This window comes from Lipotes vexillifer, unplaced genomic scaffold (assembly GCF_000442215.2).
Source record: "Lipotes vexillifer unplaced genomic scaffold, Lipotes_vexillifer_v1.1 scaffold1081, whole genome shotgun sequence".
Lineage (NCBI taxonomy): Eukaryota > Metazoa > Chordata > Mammalia > Artiodactyla > Lipotidae > Lipotes > Lipotes vexillifer.
This window is the reverse complement of record NW_006779039.1, coordinates 578588-588395: the sequence shown is the minus strand read 5'-3', so window position 1 is coordinate 588395 and position 9808 is coordinate 578588. Positions and strand designations below refer to the sequence as shown.

The window sequence follows — 9808 nt, the reverse complement described above, 5'->3', positions numbered from 1 at the left end:
CTCTTTCCCCAGGAGGTTCTGGAACGCTTGATCATGAAGGAAGAACCACACCAGGGCCTCAGATAAACAAGGGTCTTTGATTTTTCTTTTAAACCCACATTCACTTTTTACTTATCATTCAACGCTAACGTGCCTATTTTCCCGTAGGAAAGTACTGAATCTCTTACTTTACAAGTAATATCTAGCCCATAGGAATTCTCTCCTCTACTTGTGGCGCCTCCCATTTTTTCAATCCTTGAGATCACACCCAGAGGAACATCAAGTATTAGAGCAGAATCCTGTAATGGACAAAAAGACACAAGTCAGTATTTCTGTCAGTACAATTAAAACATCAAAAACATATTTTAAAAAAAAACCATGTGCTTTCAGGGCATTTTTACCTTGGCGCTTTTACCACCTTTTATGAATAAAAGCATGATAGCGATCACACGTGAAAAAGCAAGCATGAAAATAGTCAGTTATGCAACCAAAATCCATCCCCAAATGTGTGCCATTCTGCACTGCCTGCAGAATAAAGCCTGAACTCCTAGGTACACAACTCAAGGGCCCCGGGACGTTGCTCCCAACCTGTCTCTGTGGGCTGCTGTCCCACAACGTTCTCCGCTCCAACTAAGTAGATGACTTCACCATTCTCCAAACATTTTGTCTACACTCAGGCCTAGGGGCTCTGCACACGGTGTTCCCTTTGCCTAGGATGATCTGACTTTCCCAACTACCAACATTCTCCAACGACGCCCCACTTCCCATTAGATCAGAGTTGACCACTCCCTCCTCTGCAGTTCTGCAGCACTCGGTTCAGACTGGTGTTACACCACCTGCTTCAAGTCTCATTGTCGTGAACTTCCACGTCCGTATTCCCCCACTGGAAGCCAAACATCAGGAGGCGGTGCCTATCTTAGGCATGGGTGCTCTTCCCAAAGGAAGGGCCTGAGGGCATACAATGCTTCTCCATAGCTCCTTACCCAACGCTGGACTCAAGGGGTCCAGAGGGCTGTTGGCACGAAGGACGGAATAACGTCAGTAAAGTCGTACCGAGATCGTCCCACCAAGATAACAGCAGCTGCTGTGTTCGGAAGACATCATCTGTGCTGGGTACCACAGAAGGCCAGTGCGTGTATCGTCCTCACAACCATTCTGGACACAGGTGGACACATTCTGGACACATTTCCTGATGTTGCAACCAAAGCTTTAAAAAGCTTCGGTAACTGGCTTAGTAACTACAGGGAAGGGTTGAGATTCAAGCCAAGGTCTGGGAACACACAACAACAGAGCCATAAAAATGGTCCTACCCTTTGACTCCACAATTGCACTCCTAAGACCTTATCTTACAGCTGTGGAGCAACAGGAGGAAAAGCTACATGCGTGAAGATGCTCGACAGAGCCAGAGGTGGTCACTGGGGCGAAGAAAATTAGTCAGTCAACTAGATGGAATAAGCACGCAGCTACTAAAATAATTACGGTGCATGGAAAGCTAAGTTTAAGTGCAAAAAAGCAGCATACAAAATACACTGTGACTACAATAATGTAAAATATGTATTCATATGGACAGAGACAGAAAGGGCTACACAAATTTTTTAAGCCAATATCTTCTTTAATGCTCTGTTAGATGACTTTGCTAACAAATATTTTAAAAGCTGCTTGTTGAGTTTTTGTTCTTTAAAAGACGTCCTCTGGGGGGAATACAAATAAAGTTAATTTCTTCTTTTACTTTAAACCCTTCTCTTTAAAACACAATACAACAAATTAAGCATCTCTTCACAAAATATAAATATAGCTCATGGGTGTTCTAGAAATTAAAAAAGTATAAGACTGTGGTGTATCCATGCCACGGGATACTGCTCAGCCACAAAAATGAATGAACTATGGATACATGCAACAATCCGGAAGAATCTTAAGGGCATCACGCTGAGTGGATAAAGCCAAACTCAAAAGGCGCTGTATGGTTCCATTTATATCATTCTTGAAATGACAAAGTTGTAGAGCTGGAGAACACAGAAGTGGCTACCGGGGCTGAACGGAAGGAGGGCGTGGCTACAAAGGGAGCATAAAGGCTACAAAGGGAGTTCTGTAGCAACAGAAGAGTTGCATATTTTGACTGTTGGTGGTGGTGACATGAATTTACACATGGCATCAGATGTCACTGAACTGTATGCAAAAACACGCCAAAAATGAGTGCATGCAAAAACCGGTGAAAGTCAGGTACAGAGTCTTAGTTAACTATACTGTGCCATTCAATGTCCTGGTTTTGATAAAGCAGTGCAGTTATTGGAGAAGTGGGGTGATGGGTACCCAGGAACTCTCTGGACTATTTTTCCAAGTTCTTGAGAGTACATAATTACTTCAAAATAAAGTTTAAAAAGTGTGCGAGTATGGCTATCGTGGTGTAGAGAAAAGAGCACAAACTCTAAAGTTGGACAAAATTGCTTCCAATCTGAGTTCTGACATTTATTAACTGGATGACTTTGGCAAGTTACTGTATCTCTCAGCCACGTTTACCTGTAAAATAGGCATGATTAGAGATAATGGACTTAAAGTAACTGGCATGGTGCCCGGTATATGGTAGCTAGATAACAATGCAAGTTATTATTATTATTATAGCAAAGAATATCTTAGTATGTGAAAGACATAACTGTTCTCTGCAAATATAGTGGATCAGTATGCTGTAGCAAGTAGTTACAGGGCTTTCTATTTGTACCTATAAGGAGGCATCTTTTAGCTGGCGCCATGCGGTGAGACCCCTCACTCCATGACTGAATTCCAAATGCTTAGAGATTAAAGACACTACTCAGTAACCATGTACATATGTAGCTGCATATTATAATGTATTTACTTCTCAGTATAATCTAGTTATTAAAAATATACTATCAAGGGACTTCCCTGGTGGTCCAATGGTTAAGAATCCACCTTCCAACGCAGGAGATGCAGGTTTGACCCCTGGTTCGATCCCTGGGTAAGATCCCACATGCTGCAGGGCAACGAAGCCTGCGTGCTGCAACTACTGAGTTCGCGCACTCTACAGCCCGCGCGCCACAACTACAGAAGCCCGCAGGCCACAGTGAAGACCCAGTGCAGACAAAATTTAAAAAAAAAAAAAGATATTTAAAAAAAAATACTATCAGGCTTCCCTGGTGGCACAGTGGTTAAGAATCCGCCTGCCAATGCAGGGGACACGGGTTCGAGCCCTGGTCCGGGAGGATCCCACATGCCGTGGAGCAACTAAGCCCGTGCACCACAATTACTGAGCCCGCGCTCTAGAGCCCGCGAGCCACAACGGCTGAGCCCGCATGCCGCAACTACTGAAGCCCGCACGCCTAGAGCCCGTGCTATGCAACAAGAGAAGCCACCACAATAAGAAGCCCGTGTACTGCAACGAAGAGTAGCCCCCGCGCGCCACAGCTAGAGAAAGCCCACGCGCAGCAACAAAGACCCAATGTAGCCAAACATAAATAAAAATAATAATAATAATAATAAAATACTATCAAGCAGTCTGTTACTATGCTTACATTATATTGAAATTTACGACTGTCTATTCAACTGTACCCCTAAATTTCAAACTTGTACCTAAAAATACATAGAGTAGACAATAAATAAAAGTCTGATATCCTAATATCAAGATGGAAGCAAGAATGCAAATTTAAAAAGCAGAAGGATTAGAAGTGAGTGAGACCTTCCTGTTCTTTGTTCCTGCAGCAAGAAAATTCCTATAGCTCTGATTACCCTGACCCAACACAAACCAGAAAATGGGACACCGAGGAGAACCAGCCGGCTCCTGACCAAAGGCACCCACAGTCTAATGAGGCTAACCTGCCACGTTCTCCCCGAATGACAGGTTCAAGATCAGATAACCCAGCAAGGCCAACTGGAAGATCCGGGAATAGGAAACTCAGCTTTACTCTCTAGAAACCCGAGTCATCACTATCTAAGGATCACTAAATATTTAAGGATCCCAAAGGTCCATGCTAACTCCAAATCTATTCCTCTGTACCTGTACGTATCTAAAATAGCTGAGAAGTAAATGTAACAGCTTAGAAGATGCAATCATTTGCCTTCTCTCTCGAGTGCATACTGAGTAACAGAAACTACTGGATGCTAGGGACCATGGGGAGAATTAAGACGTAAGTGCTGCCCTCACGGAGCTCAAGGCCCAGTCTGGGAAATGAGACACAGGTACGCAAATAGCCACAATGCTAGGTTGTAAGTGCCAAGAGCCATTTTAAAAAATCCAGATGAAGTGGAACGGGAGGTCAGAGAGGGCAGGACGATTTCTAACTGATGGGGTCACACGATGGTGCTGCTGTGATGGCAATGTTAAAGATGATCCTTAAAGGGTGGAATAACAGCAGCTGGAGACTGGCCTTCCAAAAACAGGTAACAGTGACAGTGGCTACACGTGTGGGAAAGCACGGGAATTTTATTTTAAAAAAACAAAAACAAAACCAAATGGGCCAGGTTTAAGATCAGGTGGCAAGGGAATCCCCTGGGGAGTAGTCCAGGGCTTGGCTCAGGGTGACTGGGATCTGGGAAATGTGTCTTGGGCAGAGGTCTGCAACGACATAATGTGGCTGTATGCAGATGCATCCAGCAGCGCTGAGCACTCCACACCAGCACAGGGAGGGTCTACCCATTCCCTGCAGTCCTGGAAGCTAATGTTTCAGCGCAAGTGAGAGGATCACCGTGAGGGTCTGAAAGTGGAGACTGTCCAAGGTGGAAAGCAAAAGAAGGAGGTGAGCCGTGGGGAAGAATCACAGAGGCAGGCCCAAGTGTCTGGGACAATGGTGGTCCCACCAAGACACATGAAGGGCACAGGAGGGGGTTCTGGAGAAAGACTAACATTGTGAATTTTAGACACACTGGGTTTGAGTGTCTGAACACCCTGGGTTTGGAATCAAAAAAAAAAAAAAAAAAAAAAGGTCATGAAGAACGGAGGGGCAGGATGGGAATAAAGACACAGACCTACTAGAGAATGGACTTGAGGACACGGGGAGGGGGAAGGGTAAGCTGTGACAAAGTGAGAGAGCGGCATGTACATATATACCCTACCAAACGTCAAATAGATAGCTAGTGGGAAGCAGCCGCATAGCACAGGGAGATCAGCTCAGTGCTCTGTGACCACCTAGAGGCGTGGGATACGGAGGGTGGGAGGGAGGGAGACGCAAGAGGGAGGAGATATGAGGATATATGTATACGTATAGCTGATTCACTTTGTTATAAAGCAGAAACTAACACACCATGGTAAAACAATTATACTCCAATAAAGATGTTTGAAAAAAATAGAAAAAAATAATAAAATAAAGTGAAAAAAAATAAAAATAAACACCCTGGGTTTGACCGATAATCAAGTACAGATATCCAGGAGGCAGCTGGAAATGCAGAAGTGGAAGATCCCAAAGGCCCCTCAAACTCTAAATGCCCAGAACTAAGCGCATGATGTTTCTCTCTCCAAACTACATCTTCCTATCTCAGTGGCTAGCACTCCATCCGTCCAGTGACAAAAGCTGGAAACCTACAAGTCATCCTTGACATTCCCTTTTCCACTAGCCTTAATCCAATCTCCATGTTTACTTCTTAAATCCATCTTGAATCTGTCCGCCTCTCTCCAATTCTACCAGCAACTTCTCTGGACCACTGGAATAGACGCAGGGGTCTCTTTGCATCTACTTCTGCTCCCTTACCATCTGCCCACCGCACAGCAGCCCAGGTCATCTTCTACAGAAGTAAATCTGATGCTACCATCCCTCTGCTTAAACCATTTCCAAAGCTTCTCATAGCTCAACTCTAAAAACCTAAATCCTTAACGGGGTCTACAAGGCCTAGGTCACCTGGCCACAACCCACATCTCCTGCTCATCCCTTGCTGTTCTCCCAACCCCCAACCCAGCCACACCATCACTTTTTCATGTTCCCTTTGGTCCCAGGTCCTCTCCTGTGCTGTTCTCTCAGCTTACTGTCTCCGACCCAGTCCACGCCAAGCATCTAGGGAACTGCCATTCATTCTTCAGACCATGCGTCAAGCATCATTTTCTCAGGACAATTTCCCAGGCTCCTCAAACGACCGCCCTCCTGTGCTGCTCCCAGGCAACACTTAGCATAGCTTGTTGTTACACCCTGGTGTGATTATCTGATTCATGTCTGTCAGTCCCACCGGAACCAAAAGCTTCATGAGGGCGACACCGTGTCTGTTGTGCATGCCACTCTATCCCAGTGCCTGGCATGGTGCTTGGCACACAGCAGGCTCTCAAACAGTGAATAAAGAATGAAAGATCAGGTCTGGCGCTACAGAGTTGGAAAGCAACTGACAAGTGAGGAAGAAGAGGGCAAGGACAGGGGAAACAGACATTTAGGGGGTGGGAAGGAGAAACGAACTGCAATAAAGGCAAAAGGATGCACGGAGAAAAGGACAAAGAAAGCAGGAGTAACCAGCAATACCGACTGATCACTGCAGAGAAGGTAAAGAGCTGAGTCTACCGAGGTCTACAGAATTGAGCGGTCAAAGAGGAGCTTTAACAGGGAGCATGAGCCAGACCATGAGAGGTGACGGAGTTAACAGTCCGGAAGCAGAAGCAGTGTGTGTGGACTCATTCTTTAAAAAGTCTAGCGAGGAAGGGGAAGAAAGAGGATAGTATTGTAGTATCAGGGTAGCAGGGATGCAAGAAGGTGTTTTAAAATAAAGAGACTTGAGCAGGTCTGTGGGCTGGGGAGCCAATGAAAACCACACGCGTAAGACACAGAGTAACTGGTGGGGCACTAGGGCTCCAGAGGGGCTGGAAGCAGAAAGGCTCCCTTTGTAAAAGAAGACATCTAGTTCCTTCCTCTGAGATGGCAGAGGAGGAGGAAAAGAATTTATGGGAGCTCAGCGAGGATGACTTTTAACTTTGCAACAAAGCAAGAGATGAGGTCTGCAAAGGAGCTCAGAGGGGTCTGTCACTGGTGTGGTGGGGAATGTGATGAGAAGTCGATCTGAGATGGAGAGAATTGCCAAAGCAGCCACGAGCCCCCTTCTGAGGTCTGAAAGCCCGAACTTGTAGTGGAGCTAAATAATTACTTAAATCCACTGTGTGACTTTCAACAGGAGGGCTCAGTAGCGCACAGCCTCTCAAGCTTGGTGACTGGCAAATTGGGAATGGATGGCAACAAGGGGCAAGGGGACCTGGGCTATCAGCAGGGACTGTTTTAACCTGAAGATCTCAGTCGTTTTGCAGCAGCAAAATAAAGAGACGATTTAAGACTGAAATTTAAAAGAAAACCTATCGTACGGATCCTACGTTCCCACTGATGCTCCTACTTACAGTCACTCTAGGATGTTTCATTATTATAGTCTTTTTAGCATTATTTCACCTCTTTTAAAATGAAAAAAAGGTGCTAACTCCATTAGACGGAAGGAACTAAAAAAGGACAATGTTGAAAAGTTCCCAACGTAGTTTTTTGAAAAGAAAAATACTACAGGAACCCTTTTTGTTCATGCTTGTAATAAAGTGGGAGGCAATACAGGTCTGCCACTCGTGTCAGATGCCCAGCTCTTGGGAGGCACGATACCTCGCACCTGCCCAATGCTCATTTCAGAACCAGATATTTGAGAGGCAGATACGAGGGCCATCCATCCACCTTGATTCTCCAAGTCCCATCTCCGCACTGGTAAATCATCAAACAGCAAAGTCAACAGACCCCAGCCTGCTAGTCCCTCCCAGAAATACCTTTACCCGGTAAAAGTTAACATGTGTCCTGTCCTTAAAGAGGGTCTTGAATGGTATTCAAGAATCTTTAGGTAATACTCTGCCTAAAGAATGAAATCACTATGGTCCTACCTCTTAGAGGAAACCCTAATGACAAATTTCTCCTTGAATTTAATCCAGGAAGAACATACTGTTTCCGACTGTCAGGTAATGAAAAGTGTATACACGACACGCTGCTCATCCCACCGGCAGCCCTAAGGGTTATCATCTGCTCATCTGTGCATCTCCGGAACTCCATCCTATTTTTAAAGAGGGGTTTGTGGAGTGACCGAGAGTGAGACCTAGGAACTTTCAGATGGTATCTACCACTGATGGGGAGGGGAAAAGGATTTCTTCAGCTGGGGGGTAGACCCACAGATGTTTATGTTATTCTTTACAAACTTTCTATGTTAAATATTTCAAAATAATTTTTTAAAAAGTGGGGGTGTGAATGGCAGAGGTGGGTGGGGATGAGTATGTATGAGTTCTAGTGAAGAAAACAGCCAGGGCAGAGAAGCGGAGGGCGGGTTTAGGGGACAGTGAGTAAGGTACCTGTGCCAGCATGCGGGGTGTACAGAGGAGAGAGGTGGGGAGGCGACTCAGGGCTGAGCTGCAGAGGACCAAGAACACTGAGGAATCTGAAATGAGGGAGGAAAGGAGCCACTGAGAGTTTCCAAGTGGGGGGCGGGGAGAATGCCTGTAAGAATGTCTGTGGGAGCCAGAGAGAACGCAGTGGGGAGAAGATGCCGGCAGGGACGGGACAATGAAGACTTCAGAGGGGAACGGAGGAGGGGGAGGAGGTGACTCCACGGTAACTAGAAGAAGAGTAGCACCGCCAAGAGGAGCAAGAACACCCAGCGAAGGAAGTGGCAAGGAGAAAAAGCAGGAGAGCTTTGGCTCGGCCGTGCACCTGGGATGCCAGGTGGAAAGTCAAGGGATCTCCAGCAGGTAGTGAGAACGGAGAAGCTGGGGCCGAGAAGAAGCTGGGGCCGGAGAAGAAAGGTCGCTGCTAGAAAAGCAGGAGCGGGCTGGGCGGACTAGGGAAGGGGCCGGGCGGTGGCTGCTTTGCCCGGCAGCTGCCGTCAGGCGGGCTGAGTGCGTGGGCAAGAGCGCGGCAGGCCCTAAGGAGCTTTGCTGACACACATGCTAACTGGAGAGAAGCGAGTGCAGCCGGGAAGTGGAGGAAGCCGTGGCGAGAATGAATAGAGAGAAGTGTGCTGCGCGCCTGGGAGCTGCAGAGGCCTCCACCAGGCAGTGGGAGGGGGCGTGGAAGCGAGAGCAAGAGAGGGACCGTGTCCGTCTCCACAGCCTCTGCTCTCGCCGGGGCGCCCAGCCGCCTGCGCATGACCACCCTGGGGGCCGCTGCCCCTTCTTCAGCTCAGCGAAGCTTGCAGCGTCTCGCTCTCACTCCCTCGGCCACGCCCCCTTCTAGAGGTGGTGCTCCCCTCCCCACTTCCGCCAAAGCCTTGTCTTACGAGCCTGTCCTCTGCTCCGACTGCGGCTTCTGCCTCTGCCCGCCCCGAAGAGCCGGGCCCCGCGAGGCCCCCCCCCGCAGCCGCATCTCTGGTGGTCGTTTGGTCCCCTCAGGTAAGCCTGTGGCTAGACCCGGCTGTCACGGACACCTGTAGGCCCATCACTTCAGCACCTTCAGACTCGTGTTTCCAATGGCTCCTGAGCCACTTCGCACTCAGCAGCTGTAAGTCTGCACATTCAGACTTGTCTCCCGGGGGCTCAGCTCCAACCCACTCCCTCTCCTGTGATGTCTATTTCCATGAATAGGAGCAGCTGCAACCAACCACTCAAGCCCAAAACCACAGGGATCACTGTCGACTCGAGTCTTTCCTTCGACTCCCAACTCCAAATGCCACCCAGATCCTCCTGCCTGGCTCACGGCTGTTCCCTCCTTTCTACTGCAACGTGGGCTGGATTAGGACCTGCTCGCCTGGAAAACGGAGATCACTTCCTGGATGGTCTCCCTGCCTCCTGTCTCCCCCTCCCCCAATCTGTCACACACGCTGCGACCCGACTTCCCTTCCTGCAACGCACAGGTCGTTCCCCACATGACACGCACACTGCTGAATGGTGACTGATGACATGCTA

At 47.7% G+C, this 9808-nt stretch overlaps 1 protein-coding gene across 2 annotated transcripts in view; it reads right to left on the bottom strand.

Annotated features, from left to right (window-relative positions):
- MTM1 (myotubularin 1) overlaps positions 1 to 9808 on the bottom strand; it is a 103956-nt gene that overhangs the window by 59292 nt on the left and 34856 nt on the right. The window contains exon 5 of one of the 2 annotated variants that reach the window (XM_007452115.1): positions 168 to 278. The exons of the other annotated variant lie outside the window; for it this stretch is intronic. Coding sequence (XP_007452177.1) covers positions 168 to 278 — 111 coding nt within the window. The remainder of the gene's footprint in view (positions 1 to 167; positions 279 to 9808) is intronic. 2 annotated transcript variants of the gene reach the window in all.